This window comes from Mercenaria mercenaria, chromosome 15, assembly GCF_021730395.1.
Source record: "Mercenaria mercenaria strain notata chromosome 15, MADL_Memer_1, whole genome shotgun sequence".
In the NCBI taxonomy this organism is placed as follows: Eukaryota; Metazoa; Mollusca; class Bivalvia; order Venerida; family Veneridae; genus Mercenaria; species Mercenaria mercenaria.
The window spans coordinates 48,592,665-48,618,624 of record NC_069375.1 but is presented as its reverse complement, the minus strand read 5'-3'; the positions used below and the strand labels follow the sequence as shown (position 1 = coordinate 48,618,624).

The 25,960-nt window shown below is 34.3% G+C and overlaps 2 protein-coding genes across 2 annotated transcripts in view; one reads left to right on the top strand and one right to left on the bottom strand.

Annotated features, from left to right (window-relative positions):
- LOC123557291 (putative helicase MOV-10) overlaps positions 1 to 4,153 on the top strand; it is a 28,738-nt gene extending 24,585 nt beyond the window's left edge. Inside the window, exons 17-19 of the mRNA XM_053525216.1 lie at positions 226 to 314; positions 565 to 650; positions 2,832 to 4,153. Coding sequence (XP_053381191.1) covers positions 226 to 314; positions 565 to 650; positions 2,832 to 2,902 — 246 coding nt within the window. The 3' untranslated portion in view covers positions 2,903 to 4,153. The remainder of the gene's footprint in view (positions 1 to 225; positions 315 to 564; positions 651 to 2,831) is intronic.
- Positions 4,154 to 7,887: 3,734 nt separating this feature from the next.
- LOC123552183 (limbic system-associated membrane protein-like) lies at positions 7,888 to 22,419 on the bottom strand. Its single transcript, XM_045341638.2, has 12 exons — positions 22,273 to 22,419; positions 18,954 to 19,075; positions 17,887 to 18,091; positions 16,707 to 16,832; positions 16,142 to 16,264; positions 15,191 to 15,345; positions 13,503 to 13,647; positions 10,775 to 10,873; positions 9,150 to 9,304; positions 8,880 to 9,024; positions 8,467 to 8,514; positions 7,888 to 8,207 (listed from the first exon to the last, which is right to left on the bottom strand). Exons 1-12 carry the CDS (start codon positions 22,328 to 22,330, stop codon positions 8,071 to 8,073), a joined length of 1,518 nt encoding a protein of 505 aa, XP_045197573.2. The 5' UTR covers positions 22,331 to 22,419; the 3' UTR covers positions 7,888 to 8,070.
- Positions 22,420 to 25,960: the final 3,541 nt, after the last annotated feature.

The window sequence follows — 25,960 nt, the reverse complement described above, 5'->3', positions numbered from 1 at the left end:
AATGGCAATTTGTGTTTATCACTTTTCCGTAAAGAATTGAGCGAATGGTATTTAAAGCTGGACTTTAACCACACCATACCACCGCCATCACCAACAGAGAGCACGAATTTACCAAACTGATTTGCAGAATAACATGTTTTACTATTTATGTCAGTACTTCGCCAGATATTTGAAGCCAGGTATAATTATGCCATACCAAATCCATATAAAATTTTATCATTTCAGCGTTTTAACGTGGCTATAACCAGAGCTAAAGCACTGCTGATTGTGATAGGCAATCCTCTGGTACTGGAGATGGATATACACTGGAAAAAGTATATGAAAGTCTAACTTAAAACTTTAAAATGTCTGTTAATGTCAAGATTATTTCCAGAATATCTGATATTATTGTAAGTCTGACTACGGAATAATTTAACACCCCCTCCCAACATTATGGGTTAAATTCTATGTAAAATGTTTGTGGGGGTGTGTTTTTGTGTCAAAGCACACTAATATTTGATATATTTTTATTTAATAGTTTGATCCTCTTGAATACAGGTTTTATATAAAGTTTATTCCATACAGATTCATAGACTACTGTGATTCTAACGGAGGATTTAGAGGACAATGTGGGAAGCTCAGCCCTGGCAGAGACAATTCGGGTTGCAGCGGTATGAGTTTGTTTTTGCTTATGTAATTATATTATGGTGCAACGTGAATATCGTAATTAATGTGAAATTTTGGGTTAGTCTGTCTGCTGTGTTCATTTCTTGAATGTAGTGTGCGCTGAGTTAAGTCTTCTCTTATCTGATGATTAATGTAGCCGTTTTCTTTATATCGGGTAATTGTTTAGAATCGTAATGCTCTTGACTTTATATGTATAGTGTGGTGCATGTTGTTTTCTCCAAATACACGACGAATTGCTGAAATTACTTGAATAATTCAATATTTTCAGGTTTAAAAACATTTAAAGTTCCAATGGGAGTGATATGCAAAGCTAAGCAAATTCATTGTAATCATACATTCAATTTTCATTAGTTTGCTCAGTTAATCACTTACATTTTCAGACAGATGATAGGGAACTATTGTACATAATGCTTTAAACTCAAAAAATCGTATTGATTTCACAGTTCTAGGATATATTTAATAAACCACATTTCAAAATATGTCGTTGGCGTAATAAGATAAAATGGATGGTCTCGTAATCACGTAGTTTTCTGTTACTTCAAACTTGCATACGTTCAGCTATATATTACTCGATTTCTAAAGATTTGTTCAATGTTAAAAATACAATAATTATAATAGAAAGAGGGGACACAAATAAGTTATGTCTGTTACTGGCTGATCTTTACATACGTTCTGGTACTTATTAAATTGTACATTCATTGAAAGAATCATTTGGCAAAGATTTCTAGAAGACCGCGAAGTTAAAGACAGTTGTACAATTGCAAGAGCGGTTCATTCCCAGTTCCGAAGAAGAAAAGATGTTAGGCTACAAGAGGCAGTATTTAATTGTTTCAGTGACCTATTGCGTCCAGAGAATATTCAAAAGCCACTTTAGATTCTGCTGTCGACGATAACCTACATGATCCAGCTATTTTGGAATGTCTTATACGACTCATGATATTTACTGTAAAATTGCATGTTTACGAAAGTTTTACCGGCCGACCACTTGGTATATTTCTGTTTCGTCTAAATCAAAGCGACCTACATCACTTTATCGTCTTTTAGTGGCCGAAAAAAGTCGAACAAGACTTTGATAATTTCCGAAAGTATCAACACTAGGCATGTGCTAGGGGCACTTTTTATTGTAGGGATAATACACGTTTTTTGTATATTAACATCTGCAGAAGCCCGCGGGATTGTTTGTGACCGAGGTCGAGGTCACAAACATATCCCAAAGGCCTCTGTAGACGTTGATATACAAAACAAACGTGTATTGTCGCTATTCTTGGATAAAAAAACATTACACGACGACTTTATGTATTGTTTTCATATGTGATAACTACGATTCCGGTACATTTTCTAATTACCATTCTGTTGTTCTTGGAAACGGCAAACATGTTTTAAATATCCGTATCCAGGGCCCAGAAATAAACAACACCATCAGAAGTAAATCCTGAAGGTTTTTAAACGATTTTTTAATGTCTAGTTATTACAAACATGAAATTACCAATAATTGTTCATGTAACTTAACAATTTGGTGAACAGGAGCACAATTTCAAGAGGAATAACTTTACATTGGAGTTAAATTGAGTACTACGGATGAGTACGAACGTAATGTCAAGGTTGCAAACTGTTTATATAAATTCTTCGAGAAATTAGACAAAAACATACCGGTTGATACTTACCAAAATCATAAATATGATTCCTAAAAAAAAATAATCGTTCTAGTTACACGCGATTCTCAAACATTCACAGTCAAAAGCTGAAACGACGCTGAGTTCTAAAAGGGGAGTAAACAAGGGAAGAAACGAGTACGAACAATGTTGGGGACAGCGCATTTGGCGTTAATAACTGATACAGCAAAACATTCAATGGTTTAGATTGCATCTTTAATGCTTCAAGAAGAGGTTTTTATGAAAGGAACAGCGGACGCAGATACCAGATGTCAATCTGCGCAGAAATACATTTACGTCCCCGGGGAAGCATTTCAAAAATAAAAATCGGGTATTAACATCACGTGAATTGCTATGTCTGCACATGATTTTTCTCCTGTTAATACATGGATGGTTCCAGTGAAAAAAGTAGTTTTTATGCAAGATTACCTTGTAAACATCATCAATCAAAACTTGCTATGATTGTGTTTTGTTAAATGAATGAAATCAACATTAAATTTTATTGTATTACAGATGACATATCCATAGGGAAAGCCAGTATGAGAATGCTTACAGAAGATCCAGCGTGGGTTGCAAGAGACTGAAGCAGAGTAAAGCGTAACAGAGCACATACAAATATCATCATGCATATGGGATGCTAGTACATTAATGTCATCTGCAGATAAAGAGAGCTGAGACAAATACCAGATATCCATTCATTGTCAAAGAAAGAGCCACAAGCCACGTTCAGAGAAGAAATCAAATAGGCCTAATGACATTGGGGCATAGAAATTGTCTTTGTAAACGACATCGAGTATCAAACATGCGTCTATAGAAAACTACCTTTGCATTAAATAGATAAAATCTTCATTAACTATATTCTGTAGAGCAAGAAATATTCACTGAATGGAAGATCGGTTGTTCTACCCAGGTGCAAGCCCATGCCTGGAGGTCACCTGGAGGTCTTCCTCCACCATCAAAAGTCGCCATATGATTTACATCATTTCGATATATCCCTTAACGCAACAAAGCTCATGTGTTTTTAAGAAATGAAATTTTGTTTTTGATGTCCATGCGAAATGATCGACAGAATAGGATTGGCAAATCCCTGAATCACGCTAGAGATTCATGTTTAATTTGGCGATCCTGTTTTGTCGTTCATTTCACATGAACGCCGAAAAAAGATTCGTTTCTTATATTGACATTACATTTTTCCATTTGTAAACAAGATAATAATAGAAATTGCACACACTGTAGTATTTAACATTACATTCAGCTTTCCAGTCATTCGGAACAACTGCGACGTCATCTAAGTAATGTTCTCCCTGACTAATATACGCGCGCGTCGTCAAAACAGCGGCCTGTTCTCGCTAAGCATCATTGATATAACTTTGGCACCTTTTCTTTTGATGTTCATACAAAATGAACGTCATTATTTTTAATGGAAAGGAATAGGGCGAATATACATACGTAGATCTATGTATCTTTAAATGTTTGTAGTCCAGTTTGGGTGGCGAATTAAAGCAATTATTGTTACTATATAGAATGCCCAGAATATCAAATTTAGTGTTATGTTGAAAGAGTGTCTTGAAAGCAAGATTTCAACGGTTTGCATATTATCTAGTGATTTTTTTCTTTCTATTTTGTATTGTTGTTACATTGTCCGAGATTGACCGGTAGATAAAACCAATGTGTAAGTTGTCAAAATCGACAATCTATCTCATTTTGACGTGAATATTTACGTTTCTTATGCTTTGTCGGACAAACAATCTTACATCGTTAAAACATTAGTTATGCCATTTCATATGCCATGGTATTATATATGAGCCGTGCCATGAGAAAACTAACATAGTGGTTTTCTGACCAGCATGGATCCAGACCAGCCTGCGCATCCGCGCAGTCTGGTCAGGATCCATGCTGTTCGCTTTCAAAGCATATTACAATTAGAGAAACCGTTAGCGAACAGCATGGATCCTGACCAAACTGCGCAGATGCGCAGGCTGATCTGGATCCATGCTGGTCGCAAAGCCATTATGTTGGTTTTCTCATGGCGCGGCTCATATATTTCCTCAAACTAATAAAACTAACATTAATCCTGTTTGGTGTTTTAGTGACAGACAGCACACGTATCGATCATAATATATACATGTATCCATAAGTATTTTTTAGCTCGTCTGGTATTTAAAAAATCTTCGAGGTATTGTCGTCATTTTTAGATTACTGTGTAGGCCAAAAACAATAACACTGATATACAGTTTTTCGGAATTATGGCCCTTTTTGCACTTTTGAAGTTCGTTTTTCTTGGTTAATTTCTTTTGTTTAGGTCACATTTTTTTCCAAAAACTATAGCTTTCATACATTATACACTTATTAATCATCATTAGCAGACCAAGAACCATAATTCTAACCTGCATTTTGTCAGAATTATGGCTCATTTTGTACTTAGAAAATCGGTATTCTATTGTTGTTATCTGTTTAAGTTCACTTTTCTTGAATACTAACTATAGATTTGAGTAAGAAGGCCAATAACTATAACTCTTTTCTTACATATTGTCTAGCACTTGCAGACAAGCGATAGCATCCGTAGGCGGTGCTTTGTTAGTATTTTCAAGTTCCGTTTCGTTTCGCTCGTAATCAATTTATTCTGTAAAGTTTCGTAATTGCTTAATCTATAAGATCATAGAATTACTTGCTGAAAAAAGATAGTCTGGTCAGAATTTGCTGCGAAAGTAAACGTTAAGAAGTAGCAGTTAAGAAAAATGTGTTGTCTCTTCAAAGAGTTTATCTAGTCGGGAGCTGAACTACAATTGTAGTTACCATTCAAAACTTTCAAGTAATTGGATATTTAAGACTATTACATAATATCAAAAATACAAATGTTCATAGATTTTATTCTTCTGGCCTTGCCTTTAGCAAATATGAAAATAGACCAGTCATAAAGCACAAACTATGGATCGGCGATTTTTGCAACGTTCTCAGAAATATGAGGGTCATACTGGACCCGACTAAATTTTACAGCTCATTTAATTACGATTTTGGCGCCAAAAACACTTTGAAAACTGCCTTAAGATTCGCAGGATTTACAAATTTATCCATAGTGACATATATGAAAAATTAGCCTACAGCCACCCCCACAACCGGAGTGGTGTTTTTTTCAAAAATCAAGAAGGCTGTAACACTTTGAGAAGAGGGTCCATCGAAGAACATTTCTGCAAAATTATTTCAAAATCCGACCAGTGGTTTGGATGTTGTTATTTGGAGATTTTTTTATTATTTATGTTAAGGTTTTGGCGAAACAGAAACAGGATGTTAAAAGGTTACTCATACTCATTTGTGTGTAATTACATTATATTTTAAAATCGGACAAACACAGTCTGTTATCTTGAAGGCATAATTGTGTGAAAGTTTTTCTAATTAGGAACAGCAATTTCTTAAAAGATTTTCAAAGTTCTAAGTGTATACATACGGGAAAAAATGACCACATCACCTAATAGATTTGCAAAAATTTACAAAATCCGGTGAAGGGTTACCTTAGAAACTTTTCTGTGAAATTATACTGAAATATGGCTGGAACGTTTTTAAAATTTGGAGAGACATTCAGCGAGTGTTCACATTCATTACTTATTTCATCTATCAAAAACCGAAGGTTCAAAGAAGTGGAAATTACAAAATGCATGGCATAGAGTATGCATAGAGTATTCTCAGTAAACAGATTTGCATAAATTATTATCATATAAGAACAGAGTCGGTCAAGTGGAGCTTGCTATTATTTTGCTTGGTTGAATCCTATGCTTTGTGCCAAGCTCCATTTTCCACCCAACAAAAACACACAGCCCTGCCCCATCATCCCCCCTACCTTTCGCTATTGCTGTCCTATTGAACAAATGACCCGAACAACATACCAGTAGTCTTATCATGCATGCGTTTGTCATTAATAATCATGGCAAGACGCGACACTGCTCTTGCCAAACATCTACTCCAAGGCACGACGTGACACCTTGTTTGTCAATCTTCCATTCTACCAATGCAATGTGCAACTCCTGTTTTTGTCTTCCTGCCTATTTACAATCTAATTTCGCAATTTTACATTTTGATTGATTGGTGACACTGGTGAAGGATGGTGATCATAGATAATGATGAAATATAATGATAAATGTTTGATTGTTGTTTTTATTTCTGATAATGTTGATGCTATCATCATCATCATCACCGGTTCCTTCATCGATTCCCGCACTTGTACCAATCGAAGCTCTATATTAAGAGTGACATTGAAAGTATAAGGGCAAACTTCAAAACCAAATATTCTGAAAGTATACTCTAAATTTTGTTTCTCTGACCATGCACTACATCACTTAGATGCAATACTGAGAGATTTTGTTGAAAATAATGCACAATTTACTGATAGAGTTTATATTTCTGTACAAGTGAAACATATGTACTGTATTTTCACTCATGATGGTGAAACATTTTTTCTGTATTTGCCCTGATTTTCCGGAACTATACTTCTGTATACATGGGCGTCAGAATCATGTGAGGGGAATGAAAAAATGCAGATGAATAGAGAAATAAAATTTCTATATTGGGACAGTTGAACATGACCACATCCTGTCCTCAGTACAGTTGTCCCGAATCAAACAGCTAAATGTTTACTTAATATCTTCCGTAACGTTTGTCATTAATTTCGAAAATTTTCGGCTAACGGTGCGAAAAAGCTATTATTGTTGTTGTCCGTAGTCTAAAATTAACTATATTTACAGAAGTTTCAGGTTTTTATCATGAATATGGTTATCATTTTCATGGAATAACAAAAATTGTGATTTTTTAAAAAATTTAATATGATTTGATGGAGAAAAGAAAAAACACATTTTCTATAAGTCTGTTATTTTAAAAGCGTGCTTCCGCTTAAGTTATATATTGTTCTTTCATGTTGATTTTTTTTCTATAACAGTGTATGATTTGCTAAAGCTTCATTTTCTGTAAAATTCAGAGTTGTTGTATTTAGATCTATGAAATAGTCATAATACGGTTTTGGTATAGGTGAAAAAGTCAACACTGAAGACGCAGGAAGGGCAAAAACAAGCATTTGAAATAATATACTTATCTAAGCAATTAATTAAGTTTCCTCGTGAAATCGGGGCCAGAACATCCTCACGCTATTGACTATTACCAATTCTTTGTTTTAAATAGCAGGTATATTATCTATTTGATAAATAAAGGGAGACAACTCGACTATATTTCATGTAAATGTGTCCGAAGTTTTCAAATGAAGTGGAGTTTATTTTACCTTGATTTCTGTGCAGTTACTTAGCAATTGGCAAGTTGTGAACCTACAAACTTGTCACAGTAAGCATAAATACTCTCTTTCTAACTGAAATATATTTGCCTTTTGACGATATAACGCGGCAAATGTACTGTTTTGACATGGATTACAGTTAAAGCAAGTCATTTAAAGTCTGTTTTTCTAAATCAAAACCAAGATTCCAATATACGTTCCGTCTAACGTCAGGAATCAAGTCAGTAGCAAATGTGCAATTTGGCGATTCTTGTAACATAGACATTATGATATTGACAATGATAATGAAACGCGATATATGATAAGCTTGAGCACGATGATAAATTTGTCATAATCTATAAATTCGAGGTACAAAGGGTTCCACGCATTCAGACGACAGGTAGCAAAGTCAAGGTAATGATTAACGGTCTAACAAACCAAGGCTGTAATTTGTCGCTGCAGTGTTTTAAAGCGTTTACGGAGTTTTAACAACTATTGTATTCAAAGACCTGTATCACCAAAAACATGTCTTAAGGTAAATTTGTCTATGCTAGAAAATCTAATCATCCAGTAAAATGCCATGACAAATAAAGCGTCCGATCTAAAGGTTTTCCCACTTGAAACTTCGTCTTTCGTCCCTGAAAAGATATTTGAATAATTATAATAGATAAAACCTTTGTTAATATTATTCTATTAGTTCACCAAAACGTTTGGTGATAAATTATAGGCAGTCAATTCGGTATCGAACAGCCGTTGATGTCATCAGAACAAAAATGGGTGAGATTTCATTCTTTATGTAAGTAAGATTATCAGAGATAACAGAAATCGATAGGATTACATCTGCCTATTTTCGAACATAACAGGCAGAAGCACTGCCACTGATAGAAAAAAATATACCTTTAGAACTAGAGCAGGTGCCATGGCCTGGAACTTTTCCTGAATAATCTGCAAAATAGTTTATGAAATTTATGCAGAAATTATTAGACGAAATATGTCTGAAATAATGATTATTATCAATATGAATAAACAGTCAAACCCAGATATAGCGAAGTCTGACGTCGTTCAATCCACATTTGTTAAAACCTATTACTGTTCTACTTAAATTGTTATTGCTGGACCAAAACATGCTGTTATTTTTAAATAATTTAGTTTGAGCTATTATATAATCAGCTTCAACTGTAAACAGTACAGAACACTTTATGTAATAAGCATCACATTAAAATACACCTTCTGTAATGGGCAACACGTTTAAGTACACCTTCTGTAATGAGAATTGTATAAAAGCTAACTTTGTTCTTTTTCAAACTTACCATATAGGACAACAGTATCAAAATCCTTTCCAAGTGTATTATTAGCGACGCAAGTATATTCCCCAAGCTGATCTTTCTGTAGGTTAGGTAGTCTTAAACTTAGTGTTGTGTAATTTCTGTCTGCCCAAGCTGCATACTCTTCTACCTTAAAAAAGATACCAAATTTTGTTAAACATACTGATAGCTAACTAACAAAGCGAATACAAGTAACTTATCTACTGATATAGTAAAGATTTGAGTTACAACTATCTGCAAAGTCTAATCACACACCTGATACTTTTTCTTGTCGAAGAATTCTAGTGTAGCGTTGTCCTTCAGCCAATACATGTCTGCGCGCGGGTTTGCGACTATTTTGCAATCCAAAATCGTTTCTCGTCCTCTAGACTGACCGATTCCTTTCGCCAGAACTGTTACTGCTGGTGCTTCTGTAATAAATATTTCCCGTTTTCTAGTTTACAATGTATTGCAAAGCGATAATGATTTAAGTTATAATACTAAACAATTGGGTCGTTCCATGACGAAACCTGTCTTTGTGACAAAACAAATCAAACTTGAGATAACAAAATACTTATAATTAATAACATTCTTTTATCACGTGGCGTAAACAACCTCATTCCTCGAACACTGCGTGTATTTTTATGTCATAATTCGACAATTTGTGCTTAAGCTTTAGCTAACTTAACCTCATACATTTGAATATTTAGAACCAGTTTAAAATGATTTTGCTGAAAAATCTAGAAATTATTATTTTTGGTTAAACGTTAAATTTAGATGTTGAACTTTTCACCTTGATTTGAATCTTGACAGTGGCTTTAGTTGACTTATTCCTATTTTAAGTCATGCCCACTACTATCATTATACAGATTATTTGAAAAATAAAATTACCATTAGCAAAGAAGTAGTGTTAAAGTGGAATTATATGCATTTTTCAAGTAAAAATTAAGCTTAGATAGATGTGTATGTAAAAAGGGTGGAGAAAATTATAGTTTTTAACCCAACATACCAAACTCTTCCTGTTACCAGTACAAAATAATAAGTTTCTAAATATGACTTTTCTTTTTTTGACTGGGGCAGTCTTTTTAAAAAACATCAAACTGCAAGCAGGAGTTGCTTCCCTTCTACTTCAGAAATTTCTATTTTCAGGTAAGGGAGATCATTGCGCAGAAGATTGAAAAAAATATCTATTATTTTATCCATCCGATTTCTTTATTTTTAAAGCATCAACTTCAAATACTAATGCGGCATTATCGTAATTTAACACATCTAATTGCACAGCAACCGAAAATTGCTTTTACAGAACACTCACCCAAAACACACTATGTGCAGTATTAGATGCGCTTAATGCCACTTTAATTTACATTTCATAGGAAATAAACATTGAAATCTAGCGGCCATTTTAAAATTCAAGTAGGCCGCCGATTTTGTTGCAATTGGAACCATACATTTTAAGAATTTGTCTAACAGACTAAGAATGTTACAAAAATGTAAAGATAAAACTGTTACGTTATATTAAGAGAATTTTATATTCGTTAATGGGCATTATATCTTAATTATGTGAAATACAATTGCGGCCATTTTGAACTGACATTTTGAATGTCAAGGACGCCAAGTATAACCCTTAGTAAAGCAAAAAAGAATCTCAGCACATATGAAACATGTAGATAAGCATCACTGCCCGCTTGCGCTAAATTGCCGTTAAAATGGCGAATTGCTATAAACGGATCTTAACTAAATGAAACTTCAGTCACTTTGAAATGACAAAAAAATCAAGGTTACCAAGGAACTGCATGCCCATCATCCATTGGACTTTACGGTTTCTCACAAAGAATTTGCGTGTTCATGATTTACTGGATTTAAAGTAGATACAAATAGGGTAGGCAACTTGAAGATTGTACCTGTAGATTCGTTGACTGGGATGCTCGTGTTGACTGTATCAGAAAGGTTAGTCTCTATATGTTTTGTTTCCATTGTTGATGTACCAATACCTGAAAACTCTATAAAGTAGACTGAGTAAACAGACATGAAATTACTGATGCCATTCTGTGATAAAAAAATGTTCCGTTTTTGACTTTCCAATATAAGTACATTTCTATCATGGGTAAATTTATATATCACACAAGGTAGTTCCGAAAGACATCTTCCTAACCTCGTAACTTACCTAACCTCGTAACTTCTTACCTTAACCTCGTAACTTCTTACCTAACCTCGTAACTTCTTACCTAACCTCGTAACTAACCTAACCTCGTAACTTCTTACCTAACCTCGTAACTTCTTACCTAACCTCGTAACTTCTTACCTAACCTCGTAACTTACCTCGTAACTTCTTACCTAACCTCGTAACTTACCTCGTAACTTCTTACCTAACCTCGTAACTTACCTCGTAACTTACCGGAATCAGATGCAAAAAACGTATGTTTTAACCTTTAAAGCGACTCGCTCACATATTTTAACGTGCAACTGAAAAAGTCGAGTACAATTCGTCCGATTATTCTTCAATCATTTTAAACTACTTTCCATCGAACAATTAAATTTCGTTACAAAAACAAGAGCTGTCGGAGGACAGCAACGCTCGACTATTAACAGCCTTGTCGCTTGAATGAATAAGAAAGTCGAAAAAGGGGCATAATTTAGTAAAAAAGTAAAATAGGGTTATGGAACCTGCATAGTGCTTATCAGCTCATGACATTGGACAAGTGTATGAAGTTTCAATCCATTCCCATTAGTGGGTACTGAGATACCAGCTTACATATAAGAATTTAACCCAAAAACTCCTAAGTTGAAAAAGGGGCATAATTTTGTAAAAAGCAAAATAAAGTTATGGGACCTGCTTTGTGCATGTCAGATCATGACAGTGAACAAGTGTGTGAAGTTTCAATCCATTCCCATTAGTGAGTACTGAGATACCAGCTTACATACAAAACCTTAACCAAAAAATTCTAAGTCGAAAAAGGGGCATAATTTTGTAAAAAAGCAAAAAAGAGTCATGGAACCTGTGCAATGTAAGTCAGTTTATCACAGTAAATAAGTGTGTGAAGTTTCAATCCATTCCCACAAGTGGTTACTGAGATACCAGCTTACATACAAAACCTTAACAAAAAATTTCTAAGTCAAAAAAGGGGCACAATTTTGTAAAAAGCAAAACAGAGTTACGGAACCTGTGCAGTGTTAGTCAGTTTATCACAGTGAACAAGTGTGTGAAGTTTCAATCCATTCCCACAAGTGGTTGCTGAGATACCAGCTTACATACAAAAACTTAACCAAATCGGGACGCGGACGCGGACGTGGACGCCGACGCCGACGCATGGGCGAGTCCAATAGCTCTACTATTCTATGAATAGTCGAGCTAAAAAAACAGCTTGAACGTGCTCAGATAATTTTGCTTTCAATATTGAAACATTGTTACACCTCAAAATGGTAGCAGCGTATTTTGGTAGTCGCTACCAAAATTCGGCCGAGTTTTGGTAGCGACAAAGTGCGTTGCAATGGTGCATATGATGTGTTAAGGATCATGGAATGGAACGTATTTTGGTAGTTTTTCTACATCAAGGGTTGTGCTCATTTTTACATTACGCACAAGAGAGAGAGAGAGAGATAAAAAGAGGGAATGTCTCCTATAAAAATGATGAGAGAGGGGGTTCGGAGTTCCCCTCCCGTGATATAGTTTTCGTATAAAAAGTGTGGTGATTCCTTCAATATCTCTTGATGTATGTCAATGTTAGAGTTGCATTGACCTCTCTCACTTATGTTCCAATGGTCCTGCTTGACTGAATCTAGGGTCATTATATTTTCAAGGTCAAAAGGTCAAGGTCGGATGAGCGACTAAGTTTCATCATGACTCTCTTTGAAGTAATATTGTCCATTCATCACAAAATATTCTTTTTGTAAATCATAAGATTATGTTAATGTGTACATATCCAACGCATTTTGGTACTACATTTTGGAAACTACAAAACTGCGTTGAGTGTAACGCATTTTGATAGTGACTACGAAAACTCGGCCGAATTTTGGTGGTGACTACGAAAATGCGTTGCTACCATTTTGAGGTGCAACAAAGCAGTGAAAATTGTTAAAATCGGCGTACTTTCAAAGATTTCAATGGAAATTATCACGGAGCCACTAACTGTCGTCCACGACACTTATCAGTTTCAGTTTTCTCCCATTAAAGTGGCATTTTCATGTTTTTATTTCATTGTGGACCTATACTTAACATTTTGGTAGCATTTTCAAGGAGGAGATTTGTTGCATTTATAGAAATGTAAACAAACCTTAAATTATTACTCGTGTGTTCATACCCACATTTTAGCTGTCAGTTTGGAAGATACTGTTATAGCTCTCAGAATATTGTTAATTTTAAACAGAACATATAGCAAATTTATTTACTACTGTCTAGCCTATTGAGTCTATTGAAATAGCATGGTTACCCGCAGCGCATGTGTTGTCATCTATTTTCGGATGTAAACAATGCCGTCAAAGCCTTGACGGAAACGATTAACGCTTCTGTGCAAAATTAACTAATTAATTTTTGGAGCTAGCATTACAGCTTTCGACATCTGTCATATTCTCTTACAATCAAAATACATTTAAGGTAAGGAATAATATTTATTCGTTTATAAATACACTTACCATGTACAACCACAGTATCAGATGTTTTACAAATGGAATTCTTGGCAACGCATGTATATTCCCCGAGCTGATCTTCCTGAAGATTAGGAAGTCTTAAACTTAAGGTTGTGGTCGTTCCGTCTGGATTACCAGTCAGCGTATCAACCTAAAACAATAAATGCCATAAAGTAATTTCAATCGTGCAACATCGGGCATTTCCGTATTCACCGGTAAAGACGCGTAGCACAAAGGCCGAGGTGATCAGACTGAAAGTAATTTACTAACGATCGGCAATTTCCGTGAGATTACGTATTACGTTATTACGGGCCAACTGTCTTAATACTATATTATTTCAATAACAAGGAGAGTTAGACTTCAAACTTAGTTAAAATGTAAGTGGTATTAATGTTTATATGCTGCATTAATTGATAGAATTTATTTGATAATATTATAGGCGTTTACATTTTGTCCAAAAAAGAGATAAAAATAATAAAAAAAAACAACGAAGTCTTGAAACAAGATCTAGCACTCATAACGCGGTTTGTTATTGTTGTTGTTTATAGTACGGTTTGTTAGCATATTACAATTATTCGCGGAAGCTTTTTTCAGATTATACAGTGCAACTCTACATATACATATCAGAATTTCTACAATCCAACACAAAGGAATGGGTGACACCAAAGAAGCATTGAAATACTCCAAAATAGTTGTAATAGAAACGGAGTACTTGAAACCAAAACATAATCTCCATTCTAACACTTTTAATGTTTGATAAACCGGAAGTGATGGCGTAACGTCATTTATCCGGAAAATGGCACTGTTGCTATAATACTAAAGTCAAAATATGATATTAAAATATATGACACTTTAAAAACTTCAAAAAATGTCTTAAAATTAGCGTGAAATGTCCGGTTCACTTCAGTCTTGGTCAAATATCTCAAAAATAAGCACACGGACCTATACATTTTATTTCACCAAATTATAGGCCGTATATTTATTTACAACTGTGAGAAGTTTCATCAAAATCTGCATTGTAGAAAAATTTCTATTCGCGAAAATGTTATGAAAGTTATGATTTTCCCATAGACTCCCATTATGAAATATTGCGTGAGGTCCAAATTTCAAATCAGTCTAGCAAAAAATCAAGCACACGACCCTATCTTTTTTATTTGCTGAATTTTCTAGGTATATTCTAAAGTTTTGAAAAATCAGAGTTTAATCAAATTCTACATTGTAGAAAAAAATTTGATCTAAACGTGCAGAACTATCTTAAGATTTGATTTTATATAAACAAAGAAGGATTTTATCGTGTATTACCTTGTCCATTTGAACACGATTCGCAGAATAACCTACTTTTGACTATTCCGGTTTACTCCTTCGTATTTAAAACTGCATTTTATTCCAGTGGTTAGAATGGAAATAGATTTTAGTTTTGCGTGCTTTGTTGGCAAATAAAACACGCTTTTTCGTTCAGATAAAACACACTTTTTCGTTCAGATGCGACGCATCTGAACGAAAAAGCGTGTTTTATTTACGACGCATCTGAACGAAAAAGCGTGTTTTATTTGCCAATAAAGCACGCAAAACTAAAATCTACCAGTTTCCCAATTCACATGACCATCAAAAAGGATAACCAGCAATGTAAGTACAGTGTATAATTCAACTATATCCCTTCGGCAAAGTTAAATAACAAGTATAAAAAATAAAACCTGATATTTCTTCTTGTCAAGGTGTTCTAAGGTGCCCTTATCCTTCAGCCAATACATGTCTGCTCGCGGATTGGCCACACTTTTGCATTCTAAGAAAATTTCTCTCCCAATTACCTGATGCATTTGTTTCGCCAAAAGCGTAACTTCCGGTGCGACTGCAAAAACGAATTGTATTTAAGGTAGTGGACGCGTAGTAACAATCGGATTATGTATTTTCCGTATGCAATTTCGGCATTCTTGAACTAACAAAAAAAAGCAATTTTCTCTTATGGCCGAAGGATACCGAATGCGTAATCGCACGGATACTGCCTATTGTTATTACGGGTCCACTACCTTAGGTTTCTGTAATATAATTAACAAACACTATAATTCCGAAACTTGTAGACTTCATACACGGTTCAATTAAATCATTAATAGACTATTAATCTTCGTAATCTGATGCTTGTTTTCAGGAATACTCCATTAAGACTCGGGATTTTGAAACAACATATTAACCAGAGTGTAGAGGTAAGATATTCCGGGTAAAGAAGGCACGACACGGACGTCGACACGATTTAGTTATTTCTTCTGGTACTTTCGGAGTTGCGGCTTAAAAAGCCGGTGCTTGATAACCAGAGAATTTTCTTGATATCTACCTAGCTTATGCGAATCTGTCCGGTCAATGTTATTTCATACAAGAGCTGCGGCTTAAAAAGCCGGTGCTTGATAACCAGATAATTTTCTTGATATTTACCTAGCTTAAGCGAATCTGTCCGGTCAATGTTATTTCATACAAGAGCTGCGGCTTAAAAATCCGGTGCTTGATAACCAGATAATTTTCTTGATATTTACCTAGCTTTAATATGCGAATCTGTTACGAACCTTAACAGATTACTTAACAGCAGAATTATGACACCATATTACTATCCTACTATACAGTCGTATAAACTGCTATGCATCTTGATTACTTACACTCGACGGTCACTTTGAATTGTTTTCTTGCTGTAACTCCGTTTTCTGCTGCACATCCATATGTCCCACTGTATGACCTTGTCACATTTTCAACAATCAACACCTCTCCGGAAGTATTGAAGTCTGAAAACAAACGAAAGCGCATATCACAGCTTATTCAGTGATGTTTAAAACCTTAGTTTTAAAACCTTAGTAGACCGTCGATTTTACCTAAAAAGTTACATTTTATCGAATTTAGTTGAAAAAAGGAGTGAACCATTGTCGATACAAACCGTTTAGAGTTCTTATTGCATTGGTCAACTGTTACCTCTGGTAATGCAAACCACCAAAGTCTATAAGAAGATATAGAGCTACCAGCTATATACTTAGTAGCTTGTAAAAAGATTTCTCGTGATTTCATCACCATTTAGCAAATCAAAATGAAACATTTTCTTGTCGTAATAATATTGTCATACATGTTCGAATGAATAAAAAAACTTCGTAATACAAATGTATAGGATTTCTTTAATGTAGGATCAAGCAATAAACTTGTCAAAAATCAAACAAAAATTCATTGTATACGTACATGAATTAAACTTGGACCACATGACAAATGGTTTAGGAATACCAGTCGCATTGCATGTAAGAACCAGTGTATCTCCTTCCCTCAAAATTGTAACATTGCTAGAATCTGTTCTGATTTTGGCGGGAACTATAAAATTAGAATTATCCAAACTATTATACAGAAAGATGAATTTGGAGTAAGATATTCGAAAGCGTAGAACGCCACCAAGGAAATGACGTCAGAGTTTGTACATGAGTGTTAATGAAATGTGCAATACCCTGGGTTAAATTAAGATGTCCTTAACCTAATAATGATATTGACGTTTTTTAGAAAAGAAACAAAAATTATACTTCAACTATGCATTATCTGGAAGGGAAAGGATCAAAAGATATTTCTTACATGTATAACTAGAGAAACTGGTTTCGTAAAACACTGAGCTATAAACCCTGTAAACTGGAGCTTCTCATCTTGACATGATGGCATGGAGTATTAAATGGCCGCCATTTTAATTTGCCACGGACACTATTTGGCAAAAAAAAAAAAAAAAACCAGCAAAAAAATACAAAAAAAAACAAAAAAAACACGTCTAGCACTACTACAAGGACATTGAACTTAAAATATTTGTTTTGGGTTTAACGATGTTTTTCAACAATATTTCAGTGATGTAACGGCGGGCAGTACACCTAACCTTACCGGTGTTCCTGGACTTTCCACCAGTACAAACCCGTTCTCCGCAAGTAACTGCCAAATTCACCATATGAATCGTAGTTTAAGGACAAATGATGTCAGACACAATACCTTTTAGATCAAATCGTCACGGAGAATTAACACACGCCCCTTCCGGGGATCGAATTTGCGACCGCGTAATCCGTAGATCTACGCTCTTCCAAGTTCCTACTGAGCTAAGCGGGCGGGCTACTTGAACTTAGAAATGATACTGAATGTAAGACCATATCTACCTTATATACCATTATTCGCGTCTTATTGTTTTTGTAGTTATTGCGATTCAAAGTGTATTACTGATCAATATTCTAGTAAACAAGCTTTAATAAAGTTTTGAAGATTTATTTGGTTTTAATATATTTACTACTTAAACAAAGTAACCAAGTATATTTTTGATAATACAAACAAATTTCTATAGACTGTAAATGAATAATGAAAAAGTCCGCAACGCATTTTTTTGATAACTTGGAAACTTTACCCGTAACTGTAAGGTTCATGGTTTGTGAAGTGAATGGGTTGGTGTTAACCCGAAGTATATACTGTCCCTGATCGCTGTAAGTTACATTCTGGATGTGTAAGTTCCATTCCGTTTTGTGTGGTTGTTTTAGTTCAAAACGGGGATCATCTGTAATACGTTTTCTACCCACAGTTATCAAACGTGAACCTTGTTGTAACCATGCAACCTGGTAATAAAGAAAATAACCCATAAAAAGCTAGAAATATATATTAATGCAAATTCAGCAGAATATAAAAATGACGATAAAATGACGACCTAATCTTGTAACAATAACATGCTTTCCTGAAATAGATAACACTTAATTAAAATCAGAAAAATGGATAGTGATAATTAGCGTAATCACGCATATTGAAATAGATAGGGGGAAAAAACAGCATCATTTATCACCACTGGCAAGTGTAATGCAAATAACACATACGTTCGGGCTTATTCGGGCTTTTTGCGAACCAGCCAATCATGGCATATATCGGACCACATTCTCATCCATCAGATATTCGTCAAAATCCCGAGAAGAACGTGTTCATCCGGGGAACCACGGGTGACCTCTGGTATGCGAGAATGATAGGACCACTGTACTTCGAGTTACATAGAGGGACTAGCAAGGCAGTTGGCTTTGATGATAATGTTACGATAGAGGTCAACGACTTGAGGACCACCTAAATTGCTTCATTAACCAAGTTGCCATGCATAACATTAAAAAAAACCTTTATATTTTCAAGGATTTCTATATCATAAGCAAGGAGCAAGATTACCGTTTGCAAGAGCGGACACTTATTAGTAAAACGTATATTGAAAAAGTTCTTTTTTCATTTCGTAAGCATACACACAGCCAAACCGAATTTGCCGGTAATTCTATGCTTCCATAGGAAATTCGTATGAATTTCAATAATCAAGGATATATATTTTATATTTTTGACTGTTCAACAAATTATTCATATGTTCTGTGCAAGACAGAAAATAAGAAACCATTACCATTTTCTTAATCTCTTATCAAATGCAGATATGAAACTATAACATGAGTAATATACCTTATATTTACCGAGGCGTTGTACATAACATGGCAGAATGGCTGTTTCACCTTCAGTCGCCGTGACATGTGTATTAGGGCAATGAACAATCGGCCTTGGGTCATGGTCCCAGTAGTCCCAATCTGTATAAACAATTTAGAAATCCGTAAATTTTATTTAAAATAAGTGTGGCTAGATGTTTTTTAAATTTATTTCTAATCATTTCTCTAATATACTCTCACTTGACCTTTGTTGACTCTAGTGTTTGTAGAAGAAAAGGAACATAATTATATACAACTTTAATAACATCATTAATAATCTCCTATGAAATTAACATACGATCTATGAGGTGGTCGTATCCAATTAAAGCCAGGTAAAACCGCATCGTCTAAAATTTTGTTTAAATATTTCCCTTTGATTTATTTATTTACATAATTGAGCCGCACCATGAGAAAACCAACATAGTGGGTTCGCGACCAGCATGGATCCAGACCAGCCTGCGCATCCGCGCAGTCTGGTCAGGATCCATGCTGTTCGCTTTTAAAGCCTACTGCAATTAGAGAAACCGTTAGCGAACAGCATGGATCCTGACCAGACTGCGCGGATGCGCAGGCTGGTCTGGATCCATGCTGGTCGCAAACCCACTATGTTGGTTTTCCCATGGCACGGCTCAATTATTCTTTATGGCATTTTATTTTAATGACTATTTTGTCAGACTTTATCATTTTCGAATTCGTTTCTCAAAATTAAATAAGATAAATTCAGCACTTAATCAGTAGAAAAATGGTTATTTCATACACTTTAAAAGCAAGCATTTTTTTTTATGTTTGTACAAAGAAGTATTAAATATTTTTCATAGCTCTTTGATTTGTAGAAAAATGTTCTCGAAACGCACCGTAAGTTCAACGAGGCTTAAAATATGTGTGTTACAGATTAATCTTAATATTTACATAAAAAAACACTTCTTCATGTCACCAATTTATTTTCCGCTATCACTTTGTGAACAAAACAAACATTTACAACGATGAATAAAAAACTGCATGTTTATAAGCTACATTTTGAAAACGTGTATCATAATTTGAAAATCAAGTTAACTGCTCTTGATGTTTTGATGATATCTAGTGTGCAGCTTTCACTAAAATAGTTTATTTTCTGATATTATCTTTAAATGTAGAACGTCCTCATCCAATCAATATAAATTTACTAAATATCTAAACTGACTGTGTTTGTAGATCTACATTCACAATTGAATGCCATGAATAACTGTCATTTGTTAAAGGAAACTTCCAGTTTTTTAGCGACAGTACACATTATATATACTTAGCTTAGCTATAAATTAGTTGTTTACTTTTTTTAAAACTATAGTTTGATTTTGACGTTTGAAAGTTCAGTTCATAGACTCGTATGCCGATTAGGGAAATCAGCATGATTTACTTTGCCGTATTAAGATTAGAATCACCACTTGCTATAACTACTCTGAACGGTCGAGTAGTTTCTTGAATTAGTGGCCTGACACCTTAGGTTCAATACCCAGAAGGCTCATTTGTTTTTCAGTAAAAATATTGAGGTTCCCTACTTTTATATTATTTTTTAATTATATTTTTCCATCATATTATTGTCATGTACAAGTAAATTTCATTTTAATGTCAATTGAGGTTTCATCAGCAGCAAATACGGCCATCTGTGCCAGCAGACTCCTGGAATCAGAGTCTACAGCACAACTGTTTCTACCGAGCATTATATAATTACATACAGTAATTATAACTCATTTTATTTGCACACGTATACAACTCATTAACTGTGTAATCTATTATATTTCATACTCAAATAAAAAGGGATATTACAAGACACAACAGGCTTCCATATTATATCACTTTATCTACACCTCGCATTAGTATATATGGGCTCACATATCGCTACGTTTATAGAATAAAATACTAGATTCCGATGGATATCGAACCCATAAGATCTTTCTGAATAACGTTACTTGGACATTTTCTAGAATTATATCAGACTTCCAGAGACTTATATTCCAATAAAGAACTATCTATACGCTACTATTAAAAAAGAAAAGATGGATTAGCTTGTATGTATAGAAACTGCAGTTCGCCATTTTTATCTATCATGATGAGCCTGTAAACATTAGCTTTATGGCTGATGTTACATTATTAAACGCTGACCTCAAAGCCGAATTAAAACACGTAGTACTATCTATACCTACAAACGTTGATTTGTATGTATATTTGAAGTATTTTTCATATTTTCAAATATGAATATGGGTCTTATCAATCTTTAATAATTAAACATTAGATACAGTACAGTCAACTCGCCAATAGAGAATCACTGCCAATAGCGGGTCACTTGAAAATAAAATGTGAATCTCTCTTATACATATTAGAGTATACAATGTTTAAGTATCCAGTAATATAAATTTATCACTTAGCAATTATTACACAAAAGAAGATGGATCTAATCTAATGAGTTTGAGTTCCATGAATAGATAACACTTGCAACCAGTTTCGTGACTTGGATTTTAGCACTCTTGAATTCTTCAAAGTAGAATATTTTTGAGCATACCTCACAGTTTCTTAGATAAAACCACACAAATTTGGTACCATTTTGAAGAGTGAAACACACACTTTCATAGGAATAATATGATTATGAATTTTAGATTGACTTTGATGAAAAAAAGTGCCATCAAGCAGAGGCGGCCATTTAGCCAATAAAGGGTCACCCATATCAGGGATAATCAAAAGATTGTTTATTCTGCTTAAAAATACAAATCAATGGTTGATTTGATGTAATAATGGTTTGAACTGGCAAATTTAGATAAATGAATAAGGTTCTGTGCATCAATACTTTGATTTTTGTTTTAGATATAGTTGGTGCTAATTATGCTTAGAAATACAACTGTGAAAACTAGCGCTATATTCCTTTTACCTAGTATCTCCCGTTTGAAATGTAAACATACTGATTCTCATTATATTCTGCCTTGAAATGTTTATTTCCAATACCACAGTCATGTTTTGTCAGAAAAAATACTGTTTTAAATGGATAGAAAATATTTTAAACTAGGTGACCCTCTATTGGCAAAAGTGACCCTCTATTGGTGAATCGGACAGGTCTAAATATTTCATCATAACTTCAGACATAAAAGATAGATTCAAATGAATCAATCATTTAAATGAATGTGAGCAATAGTTTTAATTGTTAGTAAGTTTAGATATCATGAAAGTCTAAACATTCTTCACCACATACTAAAAGTGTTGATAGTGACCCGCTATTGGCGAGTTATCTGTAATCGTTATGTATACATGTATAAACAAATAAATATATTTACCAGCAACAGAAGTCGTTAAGAGGCAGAATACAATAAGTATTTTCATGTACATATCCATTTGTATTTTTATGTACACTCCGAGCCGTCTAATTTCACGATCTGCCAGTTTATCTTCATCTTCATCTAACGTAGAAAAATGAATATGCTTTGTTATTACACTAGCGTATGCGTGAGGGTGGCAAGTATTCAAATGAGGTGAACAAGTTATGGAAGGAATACAATGACTCTTTTTGCACTCATTTGTCGATTGAAGATAATCATTTAGCCTTTAAAGCAAGAAAAAAAATCAGCATTATATATTTCCAAGTGAGACAGACAAATTATTGAAAGAATTTTGAGATAGGATAGTGCAATTGTTACTCTGTGCAAAAAGAAAGGAACTTAAAGGAAATTAATATGAGCGCTAGCTATTTTAAAACAATCTGATACAACCAGCTATTAGTGTAAGAAATACAATTATAAGTAAAAATTTCATGTACTAGTCACTGTTACTTATTATTTGAGATATGCAAATAAGAAGATCGCAGGCTGGTAACAACTGTAGCAGTTCTTTCATGCTCTAATAAATTCTTTATGTTAAAGCTTAACTGTAGGCTTAAACGATTATATTGAAATATTTCTGATCTTATACAAATCAGGCACTTTACCATCTGGCACGAAAGGACATGTATAATTACTATGAAATGTAAGCCCATTTCACACTTCAAGTAAAAAGCTTTAGTTATTACTACGTTTCCGTCCCCATAGGTATCCCCCCTCGTTTTGATGTTATTAGGTTTTACGTAGGTTTCTGGTAAGTTTTAAATGATAGGACATGCGACAACGGCTCAGTGTCACGCTTTCACTACGGATGAATACGTTTTACTAGATGTCGGCCACGATTCACTACGTTTTACTACGATTCCAAGTAATACCTACAGACAATTTTGTTTCGTGTATTAACGTCTGCAGCAGCCTTTGGGATATGATTGTCACCTCGAACAAACATTCTCGCGGGCTTCTGTAGAAGTTAATACACAAAAGAACGTACATTATCCCTATAATGAAGGCGTAATAAAGTTTAGATACTACAACATGTAGGTATGTATATGCTATATATATCGAAACTCCACATTTGTTTTGAACGGTTCAAAACAAAAATGTCTAGATGTCATCGATACGTGTATAACTATACGTTTCCTACATATATTGCCTTTTCACTATGTTTAAAAGACTTAGAGACTTCTTCCGCAATTGCTCAATTGGAAAGTCGCAAGCAGAGGCTTAAGGTATAAGACTAGCTGGTCTAATAGGAATGAAAATTACAGTGACGTACATACTATCGATCTAGAAATACAATTAATATTTTTGCAAAAAAAGATAAATCTCTTCCATTTCTTTGGTCAATAAACCACTACCAGCGATTATTATCCTTTATATGCTGTAACGATATCCGGAAAAACTGTAGCAACAGCATCCTAAATCTGTAACATGATATCCTCCATAACCGAGACTCGTGTAACAGTTCTTCCCCATTGAAACAAGAGGATTTCTCTCCTTAAAATCGTGTAACATTTATTCAACTACAAGAATAGAAAGGTGAATCTAAACATTCAAGATGATTTCTCTTCCTCAAGCCTAGTAACATTTATTAAACCATGGAAGTAGAAAGGTAGACTACACTTCCTAAAATCGTATAACATTTATTAAAGTATGGGAATAGAAAGGTTAAGCAAAACAAAAGAAATTTCTTTTCCTTAAATCGTGTAACATTTACGAAACTGTCGGAACAGAATGGTAAAGCTAAACAAGAGGAATATTATTCCTAAAATCGTGTAATATTTATCAAACTATGGGAATTTAACGGTAAAGCTAAACTATGGGAATGGAAAGGTGACGCTAAACAAGAGGACTTCTATCCTTAAACTCGTGAAACATTTATCAAACCGTGGGAATAGAAAGGTAAAGCTAAACAAGAGGACTGTCATTCCTAAATTCGTGTAACATATATCACACTATGGGAATAGAAAGGTTAAGCTTAACCAGATAATTTCTCTTCCTTAAACCGTCTAACATTTATTCAACTATGAGAATAGAAAGGTAAAGCTATACAAGAGGACTGCAATTCCTAAAATCGTGTAACCTTTATCAAACTACGGGAGCAGAAATGTAACATTTATTAAACTGGAATTGAAAGGTAAAGCTAAACAAGAGGATTATTCTTCCTAAATTAGTGTAACATTTATTAAACTATGGGAATAGAAATGTAACATTTATCAAAGTATGGGCATTGAAAGGTAAAGACAAACAAGAGGACTATTCTTCTGAAAATAGTGTATCATTTATTAAACTATGGGAATTAAAAGGTGAAGCGAAATAAGAGGTCTACTCTCTCTTCTTCATATCGTGTAATATTAACTAAACTAGGGAAATTTAAAGATAAAACTCTACAAAAGATCTACATACTGCTATCACATTTATTATAAGATACGGATATTGAGAGGTAAAGCTAAACAAGACGACTACTGTTTACCCAGCTTGTCTCCGAAAAGTTCATCTACTCATCGACAAAGCCTCGGGATGGAGAACCCTTTCTCCGGCTTCCTGGATTAACTTAAGTTCAGAAAGACAGTAGCCTCATATTATCTGCGTCTTTACTCGCTAGATAGGCACGAAAATACGAGTTGCTACTGGATGCATTGAACATTACATTAACGGGTATAACAGATTCAATCACATCGAACCTGCTAGATTTTACTTGATGGCGCTCTATGCTTCCATGCTTCCAAAGAATCTTATTATGAAGTGTATTTATAGGATTTCCTTACGTTTGTTTAGTCCCACTTTAGAAAAAAACTTGTAATATTTTCTAGATATTTTTTATTTATTTCATGAAAAAGTTTTAGCGTAAAATTTCGCGTTAATGGTTTGGACTGCCACGAGATGCTGGGTAGCAATCACGATAATATTTCATACTTTCCAGCAAAGTTGTACATTTTTTCTGAAAACATTATCTCAATAAACATTTTTCTCGATATGCTTTTTTTTATTTCCAGGCAATATAGGCTATTGAGGTGAACACTTTAGAAAAGATCGAATTATCAAGATAATTTCTGAAAATATCAAGATAACTATCTCAATATTTCTAGGAAACCTTCGACTATTGAGATAACCTTTTCAGAAAACTTAGCTTTATCAGGATAATTTTAAAGTATCGTGGTAGTTACCTAGCTATCTCGTGGCAGAAATATGCAACCATAGGAAGAAAATCGAATTTTCTAAGTACAAAAAAGACAGTAATTCTGACAAAAAGCTTATCAGAGTTATGGTTCTTGGCCTAAATAGTCACCGAATGATAATGAAGACTCAAAGCCATAACTGTTATAGTTTTTGAGAAAAATGCATCTAAACAAAAAATTTAACCAACGCCGACAATCAAGTGACTACAAAACCTCGAAGATATTTTTTTCAAAATCAGACAAGCTGAACAGGCAGGTTCTCTATTATTTCAAAAACATTACTACAATTTGTTGCTACATCTGACTCCCTTTTGTACAATATTTTAGCTTGTTCTTAGGATATCCAGCAAAAATAATTTCAGTAAGTTTTTAACACAGGCCATTTTCGCAGTCCCTACATTTTAAGGATTCTTTTAGGGAAAACGATTTCACGTAAAATGAGTGAACAAGGCTAACTTCTTACAATATCT

Bases quoted from the DNA above. Each gene is read 5' to 3' on its own strand.
- LOC123552183 (XM_045341638.2), bottom strand. From the start codon at position 22,330: ATGGATATGTACATGAAAATACTTATTGTATTCTGCCTCTTAACGACT. The intron at 16,265-16,706 runs GTACGTATACAA...GTTTGTTTTCAG, and splicing joins GTGGTCCAAGTTTAATTCAT to ACTTCAATACTTCCGGAGAG. The intron at 15,346-16,141 runs GTAAGTAATCAA...TCGTTTTTGCAG, and splicing joins ATTCAAAGTGACCGTCGAGT to TCGCACCGGAAGTTACGCTT.